Source organism: Gobius niger (genome assembly GCF_951799975.1).
Source record: "Gobius niger genome assembly, chromosome: 4".
Taxonomy (NCBI): Eukaryota; Metazoa; Chordata; class Actinopteri; order Gobiiformes; family Gobiidae; genus Gobius; species Gobius niger.
Window position 1 is genome coordinate 14,385,420 of NC_136855.1, and position 25,898 is coordinate 14,411,317.

General features: G+C 41.7%; 2 protein-coding genes across 6 annotated transcripts in view; one reads left to right on the forward strand and one right to left on the reverse strand.

Annotated features, from left to right (window-relative positions):
* LOC306961878 (cyclin-dependent kinase-like 5) overlaps positions 1 to 8,018 on the reverse strand; it is a 50,932-nt gene extending 42,914 nt beyond the window's left edge. For 2 of the 4 annotated variants that reach the window (XM_079554821.1, XM_079554822.1), the window contains exons 1-2: positions 7,667 to 8,018; positions 1,241 to 1,607 (exon numbers count right to left, since the gene is read on the reverse strand). In XM_079554821.1, the coding sequence (XP_079410947.1) occupies positions 1,241 to 1,277 (37 nt within the window). In that variant the 5' untranslated portion in view covers positions 1,278 to 1,607; positions 7,667 to 8,018. The remainder of the gene's footprint in view (positions 1 to 1,240; positions 1,608 to 7,666) is intronic. The other 2 variants (XM_079554820.1, XM_079554819.1) reach the window with 1 other exon arrangement.
* Positions 8,019 to 10,674: 2,656 nt separating this feature from the next.
* The window catches only part of LOC306961885 (polycomb protein SCMH1-like), a 34,624-nt gene continuing 19,400 nt past the window's right edge, over positions 10,675 to 25,898 (forward strand). For both annotated transcript variants that reach the window (XM_079554836.1, XM_079554837.1), the window contains exons 1-7: positions 10,675 to 10,780; positions 14,423 to 14,484; positions 15,537 to 15,605; positions 17,130 to 17,200; positions 18,256 to 18,490; positions 18,889 to 18,977; positions 20,019 to 20,262. In XM_079554836.1, the coding sequence (XP_079410962.1) occupies positions 14,463 to 14,484; positions 15,537 to 15,605; positions 17,130 to 17,200; positions 18,256 to 18,490; positions 18,889 to 18,977; positions 20,019 to 20,262 (730 nt within the window). In that variant the 5' untranslated portion in view covers positions 10,675 to 10,780; positions 14,423 to 14,462. The remainder of the gene's footprint in view (positions 10,781 to 14,422; positions 14,485 to 15,536; positions 15,606 to 17,129; positions 17,201 to 18,255; positions 18,491 to 18,888; positions 18,978 to 20,018; positions 20,263 to 25,898) is intronic.

Here is a 25,898-nt window from a genome sequence, read left to right on the forward strand (position 1 = left end):
ACTAATTGAGAAACATCCACTGACAATGACAGCTAATCACAGATAAGGAGCGGGAGGTTAAAGAGGGCAATGTCTCTGTAACTGCTTGCAGCAGGACGGGTCACACAAACAGCGTCTCTGGAGTGTATCGTGTTCACTGTACAGTAATTTGTTTGCTGTCAATCATCAATGCAAATGTTTAGGTATAGGTTGTGTTACCCAAATTATTTCTTATTTTTACCAGCATTTAAGGCCTCTATTCTGATCATTTATGGTTAAACAGCATTTGTTTTACAGTGACAAGTACCACAAATAATTCTTCATTGGTATTCAATGGTTTTATGTTTATGGTTTATGGACCTTTTTGAATTTGAAATAAAGATTGATTGACTGATATGTTTATGACGTCACATTCAATAATTTGGTCCTAGTTCACTTGTGGCAGAGAAAACATTGACCTTTATGTCCGTTTGGTTTCTTGTGGATAAGCTTGTGAAGACAGAGATGATACTTAAACAAACTATACCACTACCAGTTAAAGGCTCTTTACATTGTTGTGATGTCACATGAACATGTCATGTCACATGTTTATAGCTCATGGAGGAAACCCACCCAGACACAAGGAAGAGAACATGCAACCTCTACACAGCAAAGTCCACACGTGGCACCTTCTTGCTGTGAGGCAAGAGCACTAACCACAGCGCCAGGTCACTCACAGTAACATGCTAAACTGCTACTTTGTTACGAATTGTTGCATGTTTTTTTGAAATAAAACATGTTTCTGTAGAATTGCTTCAATGAAGAAGTAAATTTAAGCCCAAACATCTTGCAATCTAAAAATGTTCATGAATTAGTACATCGAAGATGAACTCAAGAAACCATTGCTTAAAAGAAGTCTTTTGGTTAAAAAAAATATGTGTCTGTAGCTTGATTGTTGTGAAGAAATACATATGTTTTTTGGGGGGGGTTTTAGGGTGAGATTAAAATAGTACTGTACTGTACTGTGCACTTCTATTCACTCCTGTTCAAATATACAATCATGGCGCACACTTGGCTTCTAAAAGTTTCTCAAAGCGTTACACTGTAGTAATTATGCCATGGGGCACCGACGAAAGCGAGACAGCAATCTGCGCCATCTGCCCCTGAGCCATTGTCGATCAGTAGGAAGTCAAAAGTATAGCGTTCATTTTGAGTTATGTGCACATTCATAATAAACTTAATAAGTAAATAAATGATGAATAATAGCGTTAAGGTCACTCACCTTCTCCCACAATACCAAGGACTTCAAACTTATTCATCACATCACCAGGAGGAGGCGCTCCTCAAGCGGCAGGTGAACCAAGTGGCTCTGGTCTTAATTAAAGGGGGTTCTGTTGTTTGGACCAGCGGGCTATGGTTAAGTCCTGGTTACGTTTGGTGGAGATCGGACCTCTCGCCATTCTCTCACCCGTCTCTGCTCCTCACTTTCTCTGATGTCCTGTGTGTATGTTTTTTTTTTTGCAAGAGTCGGTTTCTTGTATTTTTAGCTCAGGTTTGGTTTGGTTCTGCTGTTTGAAACTTGTTTTTTTTATTCCATTTCTTGTGGCCGTCTTGCTGGCAGTCTTATCCAAATCTCCACACAGTTGTTCCTGAAAGAGAGAAAATAGAGCGCTGGTTAAAGTTATGTAACGGTTCTTGGATTTGTTCAGAGTGTGCAGAAGACAAACGCAAACCAAAGCCAGTTTGATAGTTTCAGTATCGCTCAGAGTTGATGACTGTCGGCACAAACAGAGCCTGAAAAGCAGTCTCGGAGGTGACTAAGGGTTATGTGGTGAGACACCTTTTGCACCACATGGATAAAGTTGACTTTCTGAGTTATTAGATTCTCTATAAGCAAAAGCATGCTGCAATCCTGGCAATCGCAGTATAAATGTAACTGGAGTAGTAGTGGTCGTTGTAATAGTGGGATAGTATAGAACAAACTATTGGCTTCTTATGATACTAGCAAAAAGATCCTTTGAAGTACAAGTGAATGGATAATATGATGGATATGCTTAAAGTAAACAATGGCTGGGCATTGTTTACTTTAATCAAACAATCTCACTTATCAACATGGAGCTTTTTGTTCTCTATTTAACCAGATAAATCAATTGAGAACACATTCTCATTTGCAATGACAACCTAGCTTTGAAGATGCAAGGTCACAGTCAATTCTATGGCAGTAACAGCATATGGTTCGGAGTTTGGAGAAACATGGACACTTTTTTTTTAAAGGTATATCTAGTGTTTTAATATGAACAAATAAACAATCCGAAAGTTAAAGGATCTGTATCATGCTATTTTAGCCATTCCAAAGTTAAGTATAGGCATTTATATGAATGATTGTACCTCTACCGCTATTGAGCACTCATTTTTGTGATAAATATAAGTGTTTTCTGGAGGTATTTTTCAAACACGGAAGACACAACGCTTCGATTCAGTTAACTCCGCCCTCTCTCTCCACACATACTTTACCGTAATATAAATAAACAGCAATAAGTGAAGATACTTCACAATGCAGTTATACGGAGTTGACATCTGCAACACAGCTTCATAAATGGCTAACATACATGCTAATATGCTAACACACAAGCTAACCCGCGTTTGGATTGACTCACCCTCTGGTCCATCGCTGTTTACATTATGGGACTTGCGTTGGTTATAAAAGTTAATCCACTTTGATTCTGGCGAAGGTTCACCAAACATCCATCAGTGACAGTCACAGAAAAACACCATTTTGCTGATAGTCGCCGAATCCCGGAGAAAAAAACAACTTCAAGTGGCCTCTTCTTGAAAAAGGTTGAATAAACTCCTGTCCTCGTAGCCAAACGCGCTTCTTTTTCTCCGTCCGTGACATTATCGTTAGGCAAGAATAAAGAACAGGTGTGTCCAGAATAAGTTGCAACGAGCTTCATCTTCACAGCTGCAGCGCAAACATGACGTCTGTTCAGACGCTCAGGGGATGTGTTTGTTTTGGCCTCAGCTGACCTGGAAGCACCTTGGACACATTCTTTTTTTTTCTTTTTTTCCTTTTTTTTTTCTCTTTGCATCTCTCTTACGACAGAAATAATGAAAAAGCTGTTTTACAAATTAAAATCCGTCCGTAAGCATAGAATTAAGACATTACATTACAGACGTCGAGCACTTCCGCTCCGCTGTTACGACACAACTGAACAGGTCAGTCGTTCACCAGGAGAGGGAGGCGCAGCAGGATTCAGGAGGATTACTAAGAGCTGCGTGAATGAACCCGCAAACCACTCTGGGGGTGTTTTTGATAAGGAAATAGCATAACAACATGGCTAAAAGCTCTAAAAAGTCGATATAGGACCTTTAAAGCAGTACTAAGTAACTCATGCCCCTAGAGGCCATAAGCGCTACTGCAGGTGTCGTAGCATGTTGCGTTTTTTACTCATTAATTATCCGTGAGAGTAAATACTACGCTGACAGAAAAGACAAAAGACAAAGGGAAAGAAGGATGTTGTACATCCAATTACACAATGGAGATCATTTTTTTCACTCAAACTTGGCTGTAAATACTGGTAAAGTGGCGCTAGCCCGCAGTTAGCATTGCACATTAGCCTGTTAGCTGCTTCTTCGTGATTCTACTAGTGTGTAGAATCACGAATCACGAATCACGAACCCGGTGGCAGTAGCGGTTTTCTGGCCAGAGACACCAGGGGGAGATGAAATCATCCCATTAACAATTGTATTACCCCAGAGGGACTACGGAAAGGATTTATTAAGGTAAACTTGTTACTTAGTACTCCTTTAAAACATATTGATAAACCAGTCCTATATAAATGTTATAATCATGTATTTCCTGGAGGGGGTTTAGATCATGGATGACTTCCCCTCGACTTACAGTGAGCTCCACAGACACTTGAACCTGGAGTAGCAGATGTTGAGGAGCATTAGGTGAGCAGAGGAAACACTTTTTATGGTTTGAGACACTTTATGGCTTCAACATATGGCAGGAATATCATGCAAAATGTATGAGATGGAGTAGCACTTTTTCCAAGGTATTCAACATGTCCAGTAATGCAATATTAAACTAGGAAGGACCACATTATACTAAAAAATGCAAGGAGTGGCCTTACAGTGGACTAGAGGTATGAAGCAAAGGCTGATGGGCTGTTTAGACAGTTCATTCATTAACTGTCTTGAATTTCACAAGAACAACATTGTGAAATTTGACAAAAAAGTAAATAAAACACTATGAAACATTGTTTGTTTTTCATCAAATTGGACCAAAACAAAACAATCTTCAGTAAAATAAAAGTTAGTTAGGTAATAATTAGGTCAAACCATGACTAATACTAAAATTTTGCACATTTTTAAGTTCCTGTCTGTTCTTGTCCTTGGCTGTATTATTCACCGAATTTTGCGAAAACAATACTGTGGCAATTCACTGTCTAGATTGCAGCCCTTCAACCATCAGATTTATCTAAATTAACCAACGGCAAATGTCTGCTATCTTCTTTTCCTCCACATATTCAGAAACATTTTGCGCTACTTAAAAAAAAAAGAAGAAGAAAGACGCACTATCAGTAAACCAGTCCTTTTTACACTTCCTACTCTCACACATACAAAAACTGTCCACTATTATTAAAAGCACTACTGAGACATGGACACCGCTGAACTGTGTAACCGCCAGAGCATCTCCCAGCATTTCTTACTTGATTTATTCCCATGTTAAAAGAAAAGGGAAAACACACACACTCACACTTACACACGCACGCACACACTTTAATGTTGATTTGGATGTGTGGGCGTTTTCCCATGCAGTGCGCACGGCCAAGTCTTTCCAGGAGAAGCGATAAGGTGGATGCTGAGTTCATCGTTGGCAAAAGACACCAACCAAATGCAGCATCAGATTAAGCTGTAATGCATGCGAGTTGAGACAGGGTAACAGGGTACCCAAATATTCCTTTGATGTCATTTTGTAAAGGATGGGGAGATGTTACTTGAGTGTCGGACTAGTTTCAGATAGTAACTGTATTTCTAAACGAGTACAATAATGGGTCTTTTGAGTTAAAATTTACATTAATAAACATTAATTTACCAAAATGTGTAGGAATTTAAAAGTATTCTGCCCAGATTTCGGTCCCACAGAGAGAAGTTTTTTTTCTTATGGTTTTAGACTTGGCTGAGTCCTGTTTTAGTCAAGATTTTTCTTGTGAGGATTTTGGTGTTTTCTGGTCCTAAACGAGTGGGCAAGTTACTTTCAAACTGTAATATGTTCTATATTAGTAGTTACAGCTATAAAAATGTAGTATATTTGTATGACATATGACAATGTCACATTACTCTGAGTTACTTCTGAGTTACTTTTTGCAAAATATTAACCGAAAATAGTAATAATGCCACCAAGCAAAACTGCAGTCAAAGATTTCCTTTTGCTTCGCTCTCTCCATTCTCTCGTGTTTTGTTATGACGACGTTAGCGACACGCAACCACAGATCTTATACACCAGTGACCACTATTTGGGGGGAGTTTGGCATTTTTTTTGTTCGCACATCAATACAAACCATCTAAATGCACTTTTAAATGTTATGACTGATATATTCCAGTATTTGGGAAATCCGTCTACGGATTTCCCATCAACCAGTGCTCCTCCTGTGACCAAAACAGTGAAGATGGCGGACGCGACACAACGATCTTTCACCAAAGAAAAAAAAGAGTGGTGCGCACTGAATGGGTGCTGCTGCCGGATGCTCTCTCATCGAATGCAATTTCTCCATCTGTGAGATCAATAAAGTACCATCTTATCTTATCTTATCTTATCTTATCTAAAGTAAAATGTTGTATTCCTTAGTTACCGAAAAACAGTAATACATTTTTGTAACTCGTTACTCGTTACCCCCAATGCTGGTCCTAAATTGGTTTGGTTTTAAATAAGATTTTCATGTTTGTGGCTTAGACTTGCTTTAAGTTAGTCATGTCTAACTGGTTTAGTCATGTCTTTTAAGATTGTTGAGCATAAAACCTGGTCGGCAGTTCGAATCTGGAAAACGTGCAGGTGTCATTCTACCCCAGGGCAGCTGTGGCTAAAATTTAGTGGGAAAAAAATTGTCCCTTGTCAATCGCTATGTAACCTTGTTTTAAACAGCATGAAATTGAAGATTGTAAAGGGCTGTTAAGTGGTCTCCCTAAAAGCAATGAAACAGACAGCTTATGTTCTGAAGGAATCGCACAGCTGGTTAAAGAGTTAACTGGGAGAAAGTGTATTTTGCCACAGTTAAGCCCTGGAACCCAGATGAGCTCAAATTTGCACCATCCATTGCAGCTTTTAAATTCTGATTGAAAACCTTAGTATTTCACAATTTCTTCAAACCTTGAATCAAATACCTCTAATACTTTAATATTGTTTTGCTATTCATTAAAGCTTTAAAATGTTGCACATATTTGTGTTCTTAGTACAGCCTACTGAGAGTCTTTGTGTATGAAATGGGCTTTTGCTTCATTCATACAATCGCCTTGGCCTGCCTTGCCTTCCCAACTGATACTTTAGTTAAACTCTTAAAATATTGTGATTGTTGATCTACAGAAGCTTCTCCTTCGCACCATAAGAAAGAAGAAGCTTCTGTAGATACAACCATAACGTCCTCAACTAACCAACTTGGCGATTCAAAGCTCCAAACGACAAATACTTTCTGGACGACTGAGAACCACCCTCCACAAACATATTGAATCCTTAAACACATCCCGAATATGGGGTGATGTGCCTCCATAGATGAAAGCTCCAAAATCAGATGTAACGTCAATCTAAGGCATTGTTACCTAACTCTTTACTCGTTTCAGACTCCCCTCGTCATGTTGAAGACCTGTTTGAGCTGCGGTTCAGAGGCTCAATGTGTTTCGTCATTAGGTTTCGAATGAATCCAGGTGGTTCTATTGAGGTTTAGACCTAGATCACTCATGTTTTGTTCTTTTTTGCTTTATTGACATAGTGCATAATCCATTTACAACTGCGCAGAAGGTCTTATGCCCAAACCTGCAGGCTTAGACGCTGGATTTGTCCTGGTTCAGGTCTGGCTTTAGTCCCTGCTTAGACCACTTACAGTCACGTATTCTCTCCTATTCTATGGTTTAGCCATGGTTTATGTAGAGACAGTGTGGCTAATCCGTTTGAATGCGTCTCCATACATTTGTTGCTGTGTTCCTGAGACGCATTTTTTTTTTTTTTTTTACGTGTGCGCACGTGCCCCCCCCCCCCCCCCCCCCCCCCTCTCTGTTACATCCTAATAACCTCCTTGGTTTTTGGTTGTGCGTGAATACATTACCCATGTGTGAGAGCGTGCGTGTCGGTGTTCGCGAGGAGTGAGGGGAGACACACGGAGGGGGGATAGTAGCCCCTAATGCTCTGCACCTAAACTGCGTCTCCTTCTCTCATCGCTGCGCACCACCACCACCACCACCACCACCACCATTCCTCTGCTGTCCACGCGTTTCTCAGCCTACACAGCAGCAACCAGTGCATGCATACATTACACCAGCGACTTCACCGACCATGTATTGCACAACAAACGACCACCTACAGCGTTTTGCCCCCAGCCCAGATGCCACACAAACACGCGCAGAAAAAAAAGCCATGTCAAAGAAAATCGCTCAAAGCAGTGGCGGAGCATTATGTCATTTAAGAAAAAAAACACACATTCAAGTCTTGTACCTGCAGATGTGACGTGTCCGTGCGTGAGGTGAGCGCGCTGGAGCCGTGAAGTGTAGAGCATCATGCCAATGGAGAGGAAGAAGATGATGATTTGGAGATTGAGGAGAAGGAGCGACAAGTGCAGGGGGACGGCAGCAGCAGCGGCAGCGGCAGCGGCGGTGGGGAAAGCCCGGACCGCGCGTCGTGACCGGGGGCTCAGATGTACCCCGCCGCGCTCCTCCAGGGCAGATCCGGGGCTGATAACGCCGAGAGCCGCGCGCCCATGGACCCGTCAACAGTGCTTCGCAGGCTCCGTGCTCGCAGCCTGCCTCGGCATCAGCTGGTTATAGCAGCAAAATCGTCACTCCGGTGAGCGACGCAGCGCACGGCCAATCGGAGACGAGACGTGCGCGCGCGCGCTCCTCGCATGTGGCCAGTTTTGCGGCGCGTCAACTGCGAAGGAATAAAACTTTAGGAATTTCATAACGTGATTTTTTATTTATTTGTTTTGTCATTATACTCGAGGCCCATGTCTGTGCAAGCTCGCGGCAGTCCCGAAGAGAAAAGTTCAAGATGTCATAGCTGACTGACTGACTGACGACGCCTCTGGAGATGAGGCGAAACGTCCTCAGCACTTAGACAAGACAACCTGGTAGTAGACGACAGATGGCGGCTCAAGTTCCCTTGTCCTTAAAATTATACCCCCAAATATGTATATAAAAAATAAAAACAACTTTTTATACGCCTAACTCTGACACAAATTCTATTCAGTGCGCGAACCCCGATAAAAAAGCCTACTGTTTTCTTTAGGGATCTCAATCAAGTTCAAGTGCCTCTTTCGTCGCTGTACTTTGCCTATTAGCAAACCGCAATGACGGCGCGATTTCTAGCCTCAGGTACTTATATAGCCTGCAACACTGTGCTCACATTTGATCTCCATTTGTTGACGCCTTTAGGGATTTGTTCATTCAAACCTCTGCTGAAATTTAAACATAAGGATGAGAAATAGGCGATGTGGTGGGCTATACAATATTTTACTGAGTCTAATGATATTTATTCATCCCCCACTGGCATAAAAAGCAAGACAATTTTACCTTTTAATCTGCCTTGAAATCTTAAAGGTTGTTTTTCCAATTAATTTTCAATTCTGAATTGAGAAATGACTAAAACAAGCCATTTTCTTTTACAGCAAGATGTTACTCTTGTATTAGTCAATTACTGTAAACGACAACCATTAGTGCCATAAGTTAGACGTTTAAATGGTCTCTTTTCATGTAATGGTTTTGTGCAGTAAAATACAATAATAATGTATACAATCATTTTGTTAAAACCAAAAATAGTGGGCATTTTTATTTTACATTTTTACAATGTAGCTTAGTCTTGTTTGGACAAAGAAATAACAGCTTAAAAAAGATTTAAAAAAAGATAAAATAAAACTTTACGCATTAAAGTCGTTCTTTCAAACGTGCAAATATTACAGTAGCTTATAAACAATGTACAGCCAAATATATATATATATATATATATATATATATATATATATATATATATATATATATATATATATATATATATATATATATATATATCTATTATAGAAAACGCTATCTCAATGGCCGCCGCCTGGGCGCCGCCATGTTTATTTCCCATACCGACTTTGAAGCTAAGCAGGGAAGTGCCTGGTTAGAACTGGGATGGGAGACCGTTCCTCCGAAGCTAAGCAGGGAAGGGCCTGGTTAGGACTGGGATGGGAGACCGTTTGGGAACACCAGGAAGCCTGGAGACAGTACTGAGTGTGTGCGTGGACATCCGCGGCCGGCCCCCACGTGACGGTCCCACCGGCCGCGGGCATTGGCCACGGGTCCATATGGACCGCGGTGCTGCTGTCCGAGGACAACCCGCTGTCACACAAACGCGAGTGCACGAGATCTGACTGCCGTGCGTGTGCGCGCATCCAAACAGGGCGATGTGTGTGTGTGCGCGCGCGCGCGTGTGTGCGCGTGTGTGTGTGTTCGTGCGTGTGCATGTATGTGCGCGCGCATCCAAACAGGGCGATGTGTGCGTGTGTGTATGTGTGTGCGTGCCCAAAACCTGCTCAAACACGAGCCTCTAATCAAACGCGCTGCTCCGACTGATTTCTCCTCCATGTGAGTCAAAGCGAAAATGAAACCACTTAACGAGCGCATGGCCTGCACTGCGTAGTTTTTTTTCCTTTTTTTTTTTTAATTTGCTGCTGTACGTTTTGTTTTCTATTTTGCTTTCACGTATTGTGAGCCCAGAGGTACATTTGATTCTAAAGCAGCTTTGAACGCATTGCCAATGTTATTGCAAGGTTATAAATACTGTCTAATAACGATCATTAGGCTATTTCAGTTCAAAACCTACTCATTCTTTTTTTTTATTGTACACTACCGTGATGCACCAAACCACGGGTCCTGCACCGTCAACCAAACCGTTACAGCTGAACCCCTAATATTTATCCATAATTATTCCACTGTCTCTTGAATCCTGTTCCCCAAGTTTAGCGAAAATATTGTCGTACTTTATAAGACAGGAGCACGGGTGCATCAAACACTCCAATTGCAGTTTGTTTTAACTTTTCTTGAGCCTTCATTCTTTTACTCATTTGTAGTGGCCATAGTTTTTGGAATGGGTTGGGAACCACTGGTCTACAGCTGAACTGTGTGACGGGTTGGACATTTCTTTGTAATCACTCATAATCTCAGAATATCAAATGTGGAGACTAGCGAGGCCCGGCCGAAGGCCGGGTCTCAGCTAGTATGTATATATATACATCACCCAAGACCCGCAGGTGTGTGTCTGCCTTTGTCATCCCCCCCGTTCTCCAAACTCAGGACGCCACATCAAGCAAACACATTTGTTTTCGTTTACACTTGGCATGAGACGCATTATCCAACCAAACAAGTCACAATATCCGTCCTGGTAAAGGGACTAATTAACATGCGCCCTCTGGCTTTCCTTCACTCGCATTTCTTTCTTTCTTTCCCCCAGTGGAGAAATATGAATTGGGAACATTACACTGCGTTGTGGACATGCGCGAAGGCTGCAGCGAACATGGCGGCTCGCATCTGATGGAAAGTGAGGATTCTCGGTGCAAAATACGCTGCTTTCACGGTCGGTGCATCTCCTGCCTGTTTCTCATTCCAACACACTGCAGGGCAATGCTTTGTGCTTCGTTTAGTCTCATTTGTGCATGCGAGAAAAGACTAATATGGCCCCAGTTTGCCCACGGAGCGATAGATGGAGGAGCGTGTTTATATGTGGTGCGTACTGTACCTTGCGTTCAACTCTGCTGCGGATCTACGTGTTTTTGCTTTTGCAGTAGGACTTATATTTGTGAAAGCGCTGGTTCAGTGAAGGCATGGAGTGCGCATGGTCCCGATGTGGCGCTAAATTTGCGGTTGAGATAAAAGAATGCAGCGGTTTAGGGGCTGAATAACGAGAGGTGTCCCGCCCACTAAATGTGAACATGTACACAAGCTGCGTCACTCGCTCCCTCTGTTTTAATTAGGCCCCAGGACGAACAGCGGCCTGGCCTGAAGGACTGAGGGTCATTCATCATTTAAGAGCACTTTACTACAGTCAGACTACCACACATTTGTCTACATTAAAGCAGAGGAAATATTTGTATTCTTTTTTTTTGTAATCCGTGGAGAAAGTTTCAAAGAAAATGCACTGGAGTCAACATTAGTTACTATGTTTTTACTACTGCTAATTAATAAGCTTTTGTTTTGTTAGTGGCCTAGTAATGATAACACAAAGAGACACATATATTCTTAAGAATTCGTGATGCTCAGCTTTTGAAAGATTTTGATATAGGCCACAACTTCCATGAAGAGCGTTTGTTAGAAGAAAATAGTAATTCCCTGTTACAATAGTTTTTTTTAGTAGTTTATTATCCATGTTTATATTTAGTAACTTTAACCCATACTAACTAATAGTTTTGTTTTATAACTTTAATCAAACAAAAACAAATCTTACCATTAAATATTTGGCATTAAATATTATGGAAAATGTTATAATCGTCGATAGTTTTTATAGTCCTCTTCAAAACAAAGTATAGACACATTGAGATTTTGTCAGTGAATTGATGGCATGATTCCTTAAATATTGTGAGCCCTAAAACTTTCCTCAAACTTATTTTTTTATATGTCACCCCCTGTTAATGTATGGATTGTCTATTTGCATTGGGACGTTGTAAAGATGAATGACTTCCTGGAGGGTTTTCCTCTGTCTGACCTCCGAGCAGATGAACCAGTCTGGTGTCTGGAGTTTAGAGAGGAGCGGGAATCCCTTTCATGTTCTTTCTCCACCCCCCCCCCTCTCTCTTTCTCCCTCTCTCCTTCTCTCTCTCCCTCTTTCTCTCTCCCTCTCTCTCTCTTTCTCCCTCTCTCTCCCTCTCTCTCTTTACCTCTCTTTCTCTCCCTCTCTCTCTTTCCCTCTCTCCTTCTCTCTCTCCCTCTCTCTCTCTCTTTCCCCCTCTCTCTCCCTCTCCTTCTCTTTCTCCCTCTCTCTCCCTCTCTCTCCCTCTCTCTCTCTTTCTCCCTCTCTCTCCCTCTCTCTCTTTCCCTCTCTCCTTCTCTCTCTCCCTCTCTCTCTCTCTTTCTCCCTCTCTCTTTCTCCCTCTCTCTTTCTCTCCTTCTCTCTCTCTCTCCCCCTCTCTCTCTCACAAGTCTAAATGGGCTTTTATTGTCAGCAGGAATCTTTATGGCTCTGATTGAATGCGGAGCGTCAGGCCTAGACTTAAAACCTCACAAATACTCAAGCCTACTCTAGTGATCAGTACTACTGCTTTTTTGGGAGGCTGTGGATCCTTTGGATTACATCATTATGCGATATATATTATCAAATTCTTTCCAAAATACTTAAGTTTCTAATAACATACTGGAATCACAAGAAACGTTGGACTTATGACCCACCTTTTCAATGTCTTTTGGATATGCTGCTTTTGGTAAGGTGACGTAAAACTTGTATGGATTACATTGATAGTAGATAGGATTTTTATACTGACTGCAAAAAGCTTTATTTATCGTTGAAAGTTTAGCACTAATTCGGGCCTGACTTTCAGAGTTATTTCTGGTTTAGGTCCAACTCAACATGGCTTTGTCCTGACAATTTTTAGACCTGAGTTTAGTCCAGTTTTTTTCAAATGTTTCATGGTTTAGCCTGGTTTAGATCCAGTCTTAGTCTTTGTAAATCAGAACTACAGCGGAAAAATAAATCACAATTATTGTCACCGCAATAATCTCAAGACTTCAATCTGAAAGAGATTTACACATTTTTAGCAAACACAGAGGAGCACTTTGTGACATCAGCAGGTGGTGAATTGTGATTTCTTGAGCAGGAGACAGAAATGCCAATTTCAAAACACAACTCTATGTTTTGACTTTTACTTCTGCAATTTGCTATGATATTCAAGCTACTTTTTTAAGCATAGTTTGATCACAGAAAACTCTTGATTGGACTTTTCAATGAATATCTGGTATTTTTCTCACCTTCTCAGTCACATTTTTTTCAGTCAGATAATTGGCAAAACAAACCACAATAATAATGTCATCTCTGCATGTTTTTTAAAGGTTATTCTAATGAAGTGGAAACAAAAGAAACACTGTTGCCAAAAAATACCAGCAGGAAGCAACAGCAATCGCAGTGACTCATCAAAATAAAGAGTGTTCATTCATTTTTGTTTTGGTTTTGATTGGAACTCCACAACGGTGCGGCATTGGAGATAGTTCAATTAGGATTTGCAGGGGACGAGAGGAGAAAATGAAATACATTTTGCTGCGTGTGTTTAATCTTGCCATGTCATGCATTGCAGTGGTTCTCAAACTTTTTTTGTGTTGCATCTTTCGAGTACCCCCTACCCTGCTGCCAATTATTTAGAAAGTCAGCTTAAGACAATTTAGTGGTTTATTTTGTTCCAAATAAAGCAAAAATACTCAAATTTGAACCATTTACTGCAAGACATCGTTAGTGAACTTTGAAAAAAAAGTTTCACTTACTTTTTGTCATCTGAAATAAATCTAAATACCATTCAGTAATCACAATTCTAAAGCAAATGAATAAACCTTGTTGAGTTCAGGCAGCTCATGTTATGTCGAACAAGGCTAGATTAGTTTGATTAAGGGGTTTTGGGACGACAGTGGCTGAGATGGGAGAGCAAGTGGTCTTATCAACAAAAAGTTTGTCGGTTTGAATCCCGGCTCCTTCAGATCATTTTTTTGAGCCAGACACTTGTTCAAAGAAAAGAAAAAAGAAAAGAAAAAAGATCTGAAGAAAGACAACGCTGAAACATCACAATAAAAATCTATTTTTCAACATCAGCAATATGAGTGTGCAATGCTGTTTTTAAATATTTCAGAGTTTTGCAGACTGTAGTTTTTGGTGAATTTGAGTGCGAGTGTCTTTGAAGCTGCAAAGTTATTCTTCAAAGACTTAATTATTTGAACTCTCTGCTTTGACTACTTAGTATTTTCTACATATACTTCATTGCTTAAATAATCATTTGAGCAACTTTAGCTTTTATTGGAGTGATGTTTGACCAGTAGTATCTGCACTTCTCCAAGTACTTTGAGCACCACTGGTCGTCTGTGTGAATAGTGGTCAGAGGGGCTGATGGTGCAGATTGGCAGCGAGTGTAGAGTGAATGAATAATGCAGTTGAAAGCGTTTTTCAGAGTCCAATAAAGCACTGTATAAACCACTATATTAATATGATAATCACTGAAATGTTTTGATATTTTCTGCTGTTTTGCAGCGTCCGTTGGTGACTTTCTGTTCAACATCCTGTGGTCAACATGGGCCGCACTCCACACAGAGGTGAGCAAAGGCCGACGCGCATTATTTATACCTTTATGAATGCATCGAATACATCTTTCTTATACAAGCAGTTATTAAATAATAACAAGTAAATGTTATTATAGTGTTTCTACAAGGCATTAAAAAAATAATTGTCACTAAAGTCATTAAAAATGTATTCCAACAGGCATTGAATTACAAACATTACTCTTTTTTGATTTACTGATGATCTTGATAGATGACTCTCAGAAGTATAATTTTGAAGTACTGGTACTAAGTGCCATAGTTGCCATAGTTTTCTATATTCAGGTGCTCAAGGTTTCCCTGAAAATAAACATAGACAATAGGCTATATTCTCCTGCTATGTATGACCAAACTTAGCTCAAGGGTTGCGAGGGGTCAAATTTACTTCCCCTCCATTAAAGGATAAGAAGGCTGCATTGGTAGTTTAAATCACGTACGAGAGACGACATGTTTCTTTCAGAGCACTTTCCCATGTCTCTCTCAAGTATTCAAGGAAGTCACAGAGATTCACATATCATCATAAAGTTGTTACAGGCCTTGTACACGTAGATAAAGCAAATAGATATCATTCTATTCTCAGGAATTGCTGCACTTGTCTCTCATAACAAATTAAACATAGTTTAGTGACTGGGTGAAATCAACCATAGCATTCTTAAACAAGGTTATAAACAGAATAACTGAAATAGTCTCTCCCAGCGCTTAAAGTAATAAAAAAAATTCAAAATTGTAATGGCAAAATCTTTCCCCCTAAGAAAGTGAAGTAACAAAACGTTTTAGAAAGTATTTTTAAAGGAAATATTCTGTGTTTTTGTGCAATAAAAACACATAAACTTTTAAAAGAAAGTTATGCAGTGTGTTAATCCATTTTGCAGAATCTTATTTTAAAATGGCCAAATCCCCATTTACTCATTCTTCTGAACAAAGTTATATGTGAATGCGTTTGGTGCCTGGTATTAGATTATAATAAACTTTTCATTTCTCGCCTCAGTCGGTAATTGGGGCGTCTGTATCAAAATGCAAATGAGTCTTCAATCATCCTTTCATTGCAGATCAGAAAGAGGAGAAGAAGGAGCGGAGGAGCGGCCTCACAGCGGGCTCTGCCCTCGACAAATCCACTGGTAATTCCCAGTCCCCCGCTGCTCTGTCTCCAATCACTCACTTTCATAACACACAGGACGTGGGGCGCTTTTGGATTCGAGCTTTCTTCACCAATTTATGTTTCATTTTGCAGTTTGTTTTAGAATTAATAAAATACTTTAGTTCTCCACTGGTTCAGCTCCTGAAACCATGGCCAACCTATAAACATTAGGGGCTTGAATGATAATTTAATTTCCTCATCCTCAAAACATTTTGCGCAAGGAAATATTGAATTTCAGGTAAATCTAACAAAATGTATAAGCAGTCAAGGCTGAAACTGGTCCTGGGACCCACATTTGAGAGCTGTTTTTAACTTTAGAGTTGTATGTTATTGTGGTGATTACATTAATGGATAAAAAAAGAAAAAGAAAAAAAAAGCACCATTCCAGTGGTTCTCAGACTGTGGTACATTTATCACGACACTGGTGGCACTTGGGCTTCTTTAGCTGGTAATCAGAGTCATCTTCCATTTTCTATTCTAATTAGCTAATTACTTAATTATTGATCATTTAATTTTATGCTTTAGTAATTAATTTAAAGGGCCTATACAGAGTTTAAACATGTTAAAATTATGTATTTTCCTCCCCCTACATGTTCCAGCCATGTCCTAATGTGTAGAATGAGCCCAGACCTGTTCACCACAACTGGCTCTAAAATCCTGCACTGTCACTCAAAAAGGTGTCACTTCGGGTCACGTCATGCACGAGTTTAATATAGAAGGTGCAATTACACGTATGACCTGAGGTGGCAGCAGTGAGTATAAATGGCTAACTTGCATCTAGCCCCTTTACGTGAAGCATTTTTCTGGTTTGAACATAATTTAGTCATTTTTTGAGCCTTAAACCTGGCTTATTCCTGATATGATCTTGTCCTGTGGTACTTGGAAGGTCAATTATTTTAACCACTGCTCTTTTTTCTCGAATGTAACATTATTGAATATAAAGTAAAAAGCTCTGCGCTGTAGTAAAGACCCGGTGCATAATAATGCAGCACTACTTAACCGAGAGCATTTTTCAAGTTTGGCTTTACCCAAATCTAAAAGCTTCTTGGTGAGCTTACGCCTCATTTGAAAGCGAACGTGGCCGTGTTGTCGTCACTTTTTTCGTGTTCTTTTTCATCTAATTTTTGTCACTTTTATGCTGCACTTTTCTTGCTTTTGTGTGGCTTTTTTTAATTGCGTTTTCATAAAAAAAATTCCACTTGTTTATTGCACTTTCATCGCTTTCTTGTCACGTCACTCTTCTTCGCGTTTTTGTCACATTTTTTGTTTTGCTTCTTTGTTGCTCTTTTGTCACTTGCTCTTTTGTGGTGGGGGGTTGACGTTTTGTGTTGCGTTTTCATTCTTGTTTTTGTCGCTATTTTGACGCTTTTTTTGAAAGAAGCTTTTAGATATAGGCAAAGCCAAACTGGAGAACATTTGCACAGTTCAGGTGGGGTTTAAGAGGTTAATAGTGTTTCTTTTAGTGTTTTGGAATAATACGTTTCTAATATTTTTTTCCCCCCAGAACCATTTAGTTGGGATGACTATCTAAAAGAGACCTCCTCCACTGCAGCTCCGCCCTCATGCTTCAAACAGGTAATGTTATATTCTACCAAATGTCATTTATAGGGATGTAAAAAACAAAACAAAAAACGTCACCCCGATATGAAGGAGATACTAATCTGAGCTGGTATCGATATTTTTCATGAATTCCTCTGCCTGCTTGACATGCGCAGAGCAGCCCCTCTCTGCTGTCTGCTTCTCTCACGGCAGATACAGGAGGACGACAGGCACTGTCAGCGCCGCTCAAAACTTTTACTCAGTGAAAGTTGCCACAAAAAAAAGCTTACATACTAATATTTAGAGCTAAGATCTTGCATTGGTGATGGGAGAATGTGACCATTGCGCAAATCCTTCTACAGCACATCCTATAGATCAGAGGTCACTAAACGGCGGACCTCAGTCCGTTTCCGGACCCATGCGCCAGCGCATCCAGGCTCAGGCTGAATCCCTGCGTGTCTGTCTCTCCCTCTCCCTCTCTGACTGCAGCAGACCAGTTAACTACAGAAAGTCCTACATCTGAGCTCCATGATGCTTTTTAGATTTTTAGAAACTGCTTCGGAATGAAAAAGAAAGCAAAGGACGCCATAATTAAACATGCACGCACGATCGTAATGGGCAAATTAGCACGGATGTTAACCCGATCGGCAGCGAGTGGGTCAGAACCAGGACTAAACCTGCATGAACTGAGCCAGGACTAAACCAGGACTAAGCAGGGCTCAGTGTGTTGAACTGAGCAAAGAGGGGGAACACATCGCTGTCAGATATTATGTGCACATTGTGTAATAGAGGCTAAATGCATTCGGCTATTTAGGAGCCAACACTTATTTTTAGAGCAAACAAACAATAACACGATTCAATTAATTGCATTATTTTAAAATCACAGTGATAGATGTAATAAAGGCTTGATCTCGTTCTTTGGGCACCCCAGATCATAACAGTCAAATCCACGTGGCAACTTTTTTTTTTTTGGGGTCAGGCAGTGTGGTCTCAGAATATCTCTTATTATACTCACACTCTCTCCCACAAACATCGCAAATGCTGACAATCTTCCCGGCCTGTATTTGACTCCTCTCTACCCTCTGCCCCAGTCCCGAGTGCCACCGTCCAATGACTTCAAGGCGGGGATGAAGCTGGAGGCCCGTGACCCCCGTAACTCAAACTCGGTGTGCATCGCCACGGTGATGGGCATGGTGGGCACTCGGCTGCGGCTACGGCTCGACGGCAGCGACAACACCAACGACTTCTGGAGGCTGATCGACTCCAACGAGATTCAGCCAATAGGGACCTGCGAGAGGAGCGGGGACATGCTGCAGCCGCCGCTAGGTACCGGGAGTGAAGGGGATTTATCACATGGAGCATTTTTTCCCGTAGTTGCTATAGTTACCATATCATGGAACTGCGGTACGGGTGCCAATGGCCTCATATTTAGAGAGAAAAAAAACAGTGGTATCCGACACAGGTAGAAAATTAGGCAGGAGTTTATTTACCAGTACGGGACCCAGACACATGAACTCGACACATTGATAAATACAGCGATTTTAATGTATTCTTTAACACTCTCTATGGTTTCAGTCTTTATTTAATTTAAAGCCGATGATTTCTGGCCAGGTTTAGACCTAGTTCGAACCTGATTTAGTCCAAGTCTAGGCCTGGTTTTCATTCTATTCTAATTTCTCCATGTATACAAATTATAAAAAATAAAAGTATGTTTTGTTTTTCAGGGTTCAGAATGAATGCTTCCTCGTGGCCCATGTTCCTCCTTCGAACTCTGAGTGGAGCAGAAATGGCCCCAAGTTCTGTGTTTAAGAAGGTACACTGCTTAGTTGTGAACCTCTCCTGCTCACATTTGTTGAGTGCATTATTTGTAATAGACAGCAGAGGGAGCCGTGCACATTCAGGATAAACCTGTGCTACCAGTGTGCGTATAATTTACAATTACTTCAAAGCCCCTGTACCTGACTTTTCTTTATAGTAATTCAGTGAAATTAGTTGTTTTTTTTGTCACATTTTGTTTAATATTTCTGAGTGAATATTAGTCAATCCTGTTTATGGATTTTACGTTAATGAAGAAAACGGCCTGGATTATTTTCTTTTTGTCATCATCTCAAGCTATTGTTCAGGAGCTTTTGCTTGAGCGACTTTTCACCGTAACTGGTTATATTTCTGTGGTTGATGCATGAGCAATATGCAAAACACATGATTAAAACCGCTGTTTTCGCTGATTTGTGCCGTGTTTAATTCAAAGATCTATTGCTGTTGGCTCTTTTCCTCCAACTCTCGCCATGCATTGTGTAGTGACCGCCGTTGCTCTCTACTTTTCAAGATTCATTTATGGAAATTTGGAGTGCTCTACCTTTTTTTGGACATTTGGAGACCACAACAAAATGCCGTGACTACTAATGCAATGTAAAGAGAATAGTGTGGGCATTTGGTCACAGCCTATGACAGGAAAGTTCTACTTTGCTTCCGGAAGATTGTGAAATGTGCTTCTGAAGCTTTTGAACTCATCACCAGGGCCGCTGCTAGCCATTGTGTTGCACTACGCTGTACTGTTTGATGGTGTCTTGTTGAGCTGATGTTCCTAAACCCCGCACCTCACACTTTGTCCCAAAAGAGAGAGAAACAGACTCCAGTCCCAGATAGTTTAGGAATGATGAAACAAAATGCAACGCCCAAATTGCCAAAATAATACTGCTGCGTTTCAAAATTCAGTGTCATACAACACAAAAATAATATGAATATTGACTCTGAACGAGTTGATGGACTTCAGGTAATTGATCCCTGGCCCTCTTGTGATAACAGTATTTTTGGTGATAATATTAAGTTAATTTTGTTTATTGTCTTTGTTCAGGAGCCGGTGAGTCCCGCCAAAAACCTGTTCCAGCCCGGGATGAAGCTGGAGGCAGTGGACAGGAAGAACCCCTACCTGATCTGTCCTGCCACTGTGGGAGAGGTCAGAGGTCAGGAGATATTCGTCATGTTCGATGGGTGGAGGGGCGCCTTTGACTACTGGTGCCCCTACGACTCCCGGGACATTTTCCCCGTGGGATGGTGCGCCATGACCAAACACAGCCTACAGCCGCCGGGCAACTTCTGTGAGTACCCAGCTGGCTGTTTATGTCTTTGGTGAAGGCAAACTAGAGCTACACTAGTTTACACTAGTCCAGGGGTGCCGTGGGGAAAATAAAGCACTTCTCTACCTTTATCAGGCCCAAAGCGCTTTACATCAAGGAACCAGTCACCCATTCGCTCTCTCATTCATAAACCAATGTGCACAGACACTGGAGGCAAGTTGGGTGAAGTGTCTTGCCCAAGTACACAACAGTGTGCATTTGCGGGAACTGGGATTGAACCCTCAACCTTCCGCTCACGAGACGACCCGCTCTACCATCTGCGCCACCGTCGCCGAAAAGATTAAAACAGATGAGACTTGAAAATTTTTCTTTGGCTGAAATCGGCCTATGGACGGCTTAAAAACACCCTGTGAAGTCTTCAATCTGAGAAATAGCTATTTAAATGCGCACGCTGTGTTTAAAAACGTGTCAACAATGCTTTTCTTGAAATTTGACTTGAAAAGGAGGTACTTGCATTTAGCCTCTTCCCATAACGTTTGTGTCTGTCCTGAGAGAGAAGGAGCACGGGCTAGGACATGCATAGAGGAGAGAGAAGGAGCAGAGGCTAGGACATGCATAGAGGAGAGAGGAGGAGCAGAGGCTAGGACATGCATAGAGGAGAGAGGAGGAGCACGGGCTAGGACATGCATAGAGGAGAGAGAAGGAGCAGAGGCTAGGACATGCATAGAGGAGAGAGAAGTAGCAGAGGCTGGGACATGCATAGAGGAGAGAGGAGGAGCAGAGGCTAGGACATGCATAGAGGAGAGAGGAGGAGCAGAGGCTAGGACATGCATAGAGGAGAGAGGAGGAGCAGAGGCTAGGACATGCATAGAGGAGAGAGAAGGAGCAGAGGCTAGGACATGCATAGAGGAGAGAGGAGGAGCAGAGGCTAGGACATGCATAGAGGAGAGAGGAGGAGCAGAGGCTAGGACATGCATAGAGGAGAGAGGAGGAGCAGAGGCTAGAACATGCATAGAGGAGAGAGGAGGAGCATGAGCTAGGACATGCATAGAGGAGAGAGGAGGAGCAGAGGCTAGGACATGCATAGAGGAGAGAGGAGGAGCAGGGGCTAGGACATACATAGAGGAGAGAGGAGAAGCATGAGCTAGGACATGCATAGAGGAGAGAGGAGGAGCAGAGGCTAGGACATGCATAGAGGAGAGAGAAGGAGCAGAGGCTAGGACATGCATAGAGGAGAGAGAAGGAGCAGAGGCTGGGACATGCATAGAGGAGAGAGGAGGAGCAGAGGCTAGGACATGCATAGAGGAGAGAGGAAGAGCAGGGGCTAGGACATGCATAGAGGAGAGAGGAGGAGCAGAGGCTAGGACATGCATAGAGGAGAGAGGAGGAGCAGAGGCTAGGACATGCATAGAGGAGAGAGAAGGAGCAGAGGCTAGGACATGCATAGAGGAGAGAGGAGGAGCAGAGGCTAGGACATGCATAGAGGAGAGAGGAGGAGCATGAGCTAGGACATGCATAGAGGAGAGAGGAGGAGCAGAGGCTAGGACATGCATAGAGGAGAGAGAAGGAGCAGAGGCTGGGACATGCATAGAGGAGAGAGGAGGAGCAGAGGCTAGGACATGCATAGAGGAGAGAGGAGGAGCAGAGGCTAGAACATGCATAGAGGAGAGAGGAGGAGCATGAGCTAGGACATGCATAGAGGAGAGAGGAGGAGCAGAGGCTAGGACATGCATAGAGGAGAGAGGAGGAGCAGAGGCTAGAACATGCATAGAGGAGAGAGGAGGAGCATGAGCTAGGACATGCATAGAGGAGAGAGGAGGAGCAGAGGCTAGGACATGCATAGAGGAGAGAGGAGGAGCAGGGGCTAGGACATGCATAGAGGAGAGAGAAGGAGCACGAGCTAGGACATGCATAGTGGAGAGAGGAGGAGCAGAGGCTAGGACATGCATAGAGGAGAGAGGAGGAGCAGAGGCTAGGACATGCATAGAGGAGAGAGGAGGAGCAGAGGCTAGGACATGCATAGAGGAGAGAGGAGGAGCAGAGGCTAGGACATGCATAGAGGAGAGAGGAGGAGCAGAGGCTAGGACATGCATAGAGGAGAGAGGAGGAGCAGAGGCTAGAACATGCATAGAGGAGAGAGGAGGAGCATGAGCGAGGACATGCATAGAGGAGAGAGGAGGAGCAGAGGCTAGGACATGCATAGAGTAGAGAGGAGGAGCAGAGGCTAGAACATGCATAGAGGAGAGAGGAGGAGCATGAGCTAGGACATGCATAGAGGAGAGAGGAGGAGCAGAGGCTAGAACATGCATAGAGGAGAGAGGAGGAGCAGGGGCTAGGACATACATAGAGGAGAGAGGAGGAGCAGAGGCTAGGACATGCATAGAGGAGAGAGGAGGAGCAGAGGCTAGGACATGCATAGAGGAGAGAGGAGGAGCAGAGGCTAGAACATGCATAGAGGAGAGAGGAGGAGCATGAGCGAGGACATGCATAGAGGAGAGAGGAGGAGCAGAGGCTAGGACATGCATAGAGTAGAGAGGAGGAGCAGAGGCTAGAACATGCATAGAGGAGAGAGGAGGAGCATGAGCTAGGACATGCATAGAGGAGAGAGGAGGAGCAGAGGCTAGAACATGCATAGAGGAGAGAGGAGGAGCATGAGCGAGGACATGCATAGACGAGAGAGGAGGAGCAGAGGCTAGAACATGCATAGAGGAGAGAGGAGGAGCATGAGCTAGGACATGCATAGACGAGAGAGGAGGAGCAGAGGCTAGGACATGCATAGAGTAGAGAGGAGGAGCAGAGGCTAGAACATGCATAGAGGAGAGAGGAGGAGCATGAGCTAGGACATGCATAGAGGAGAGAGGAGGAGCAGAGGCTAGGACATGCATAGAGGAGAGAGGAGGAGCATGAGCTAGGACATGCATAGAGGAGAGAGGAGGAGCATGAGCGAGGACATGCATAGAGGAGAGAGGAGGAGCATGAGCTAGAACATGCATAGAGTAGAGAGGAGGAGCAGAGGCTAGAAGACGGCACAGAAACAGGTCATAGTCTTCATGTGACAGTGCGGGGCCTCTCTGTGTAGAGTTTGCTCTTCCTGTGTCTGAATCTTTCCTGTGTGTGCTCTGGTTTCCTGGCCAAAACCGGTCAAGCGAAACATAACATAAATTAGAATATAAATCATTACCATTTTTACATTTTACTATGTTATCATTAGCTTTAGTTGTAGCTTCACACACATTACTTTTATCCTGGTTAATTATTAAAACATGTCAGTGGATTCCAGTGGAGAAGGTGGAGCAGGAAAAGGGGCGCTGAGAGGAAATGTAAATTAGCGGGTGGCGGCTCCAGCGCGTCCACATTTCAGATGAACAGGTAACGATTCAGGCGCTAATGAGCTAATAATGAGCCGCAGATGTGAGAGGAGTCAGACGGTAATTTAAATCATCATTATCTTTCACTAAAGACCTCTGATTGGGACAGCGCTGTTGTAATTTCAAAGCTATTATGAAAATTAACGTACATTAATCATATTTCTAAACCGTTTGTGGCTCGGCCCGATGTTCCCAGGTGAAAAAGTGAAAGGCAATATGAATGTCTACATTTATTACATTTTAGGACCTTAGTTTTCTTTACTTCTACACTTTCAGATTGATTAACTTTTTTATTTGCTTTATACTTTATTTCAGGGGTTCCCAAATGTTTCTGGTCACGAGTCACGACTAGGGATGTCCCAATTTTGAGAGTATCCGATTGGATGGGATTTAATGACTGGATCGGGCCCGATTCCCAAAAAGACAGTCGCGAATCTGTGGTCCAGAATCTGCAGCGGCTCCCGTTTGAAGGTTTACTGCAGCGCTATGAACCTGCAAGCGGGAGCCGCTGCAGATTCAGGACGGCTGAGGTTAATCAGCAGCTGCTAAAAACACAACAAGGGCAGAGAAAGGTTCCTTGTTACCTTTGCAGTGCTGCTGCCAGAAAGAATCTTTTGTTTATGCATAATAATTAGCCATGAGGTCCTAGTGTTTGTGTTTCTTTATCGGACCTAGTATTTATGCAATAAACCTGAATGACCTTTAGAAGCAGACAGAGCTGAAACTATAATATCTGCTGTTTTGTGAAGGGGCTTAAAATGCTACAATTAAATAACTGTTTTGTTTTAATGTAAAATGCCCATTTTAGCTTTTATATTACACAGCGTTACCTTCCAATTCAACATTAAAAGCTAAATCCAAAACCTCTTGCATATTTATAGAAAGGCCTGTAATAGATTATATAGGCCTGAACTAAAACATATTATGAGGCCAATTAATATCATATATATTCATATGTATTGTATAAAAACTTAATTATACAAAAAGACTGTAACGGATCTGTATATCCAAATTATTGACACACACAACTGTGAATCACCTCTGTAAAATATATATATATATATATATATATATATATATATATATATATATATATATATATATAGGTCTAGCTATTTTTTTATGTTTTACATTGTTATTTGACATAATTTACCCAGATATACAATTTGAAATTACAAAATGCATCATTAGAATTTCACTATTTGTGATAATTACTTTATATCTGGGAAACCGTCTCACGGACCCCACTTTGGGAACCACTGCTTTATTGTACCTATACTTTTTGTGACTTTTTGCACAAGTGTGACAAATCACACTTACTGTATATTATTCCATTCATATTTCATTCTTAACAGAACTCTCATCAGTAATAACAATGTAGATCTCATAATAAATCGGCTTTTGTTGCCATGTTGTCGCTGTGCTGTGACATCACCTGCATACCCTCTATTGTGTATACATAAAATATATAAATATACTGAAGCAAGATATCAAGATCACTATTAATCAAGATTAATATTAACATTTTTGGGGTCATTTTTAGCTAATGTGAACACACTTTTCCAAGCATTGTTTTTTTTTAAATAGTAATTGGAGAAAGTAGGTCAGGTCTATGCAAATTCCCATTAAATTATTCATAAAGTCTATAACGCGTCAATGGCGCAGAGGCCGGGGAGATTCCAGGGTCAGACATCACGGTCTTAAAGAATGGATTTACTGCTTCCTATTGTCACAACAGCTTAAACACAGGAATGCATTGTAGGTTTTTTTTTTTATATAAAGCTGAAAGTGCTGATAGTTGTTTACGGGAAGTTTGCTTGAAAATTAGACACGTAAAAAAAAATCCAGTCAGCATGAAATAATCTGTCTGCGGCGTGCAAATGAAAGATATAAGGTTTTATGTGACGAGAAAGCGCAAAGCGGGTAATCTATGTCGAGTTCTTGGATTTGTAGCATTTGTTTGGGAAAAAAAATTGTGAAGAAACTGCGTAGCAAAAAAATAAAAGGCAATACAATTCAGTTCATAAACAGTGTAAACGATATCACAGCCTTATTTGCCGGGGAAACTCAATTTAAAGCGTGGCTGTCGCTTTGAATGTAATTTATGGCACAGTTAACATGATTTTATGGGGCCCTCTTGAACTTTGCGCTGTATATTAATATATTACATTTTACAGTGAAGGAAACCAAACTGAGTATTCTAAAATGGCAATATTAATCAGTCAGTTTAACAACAAATAGTTTGCTTTGTTTCCTGTGTGCCTATAGACCATTGTGACACATTAATCA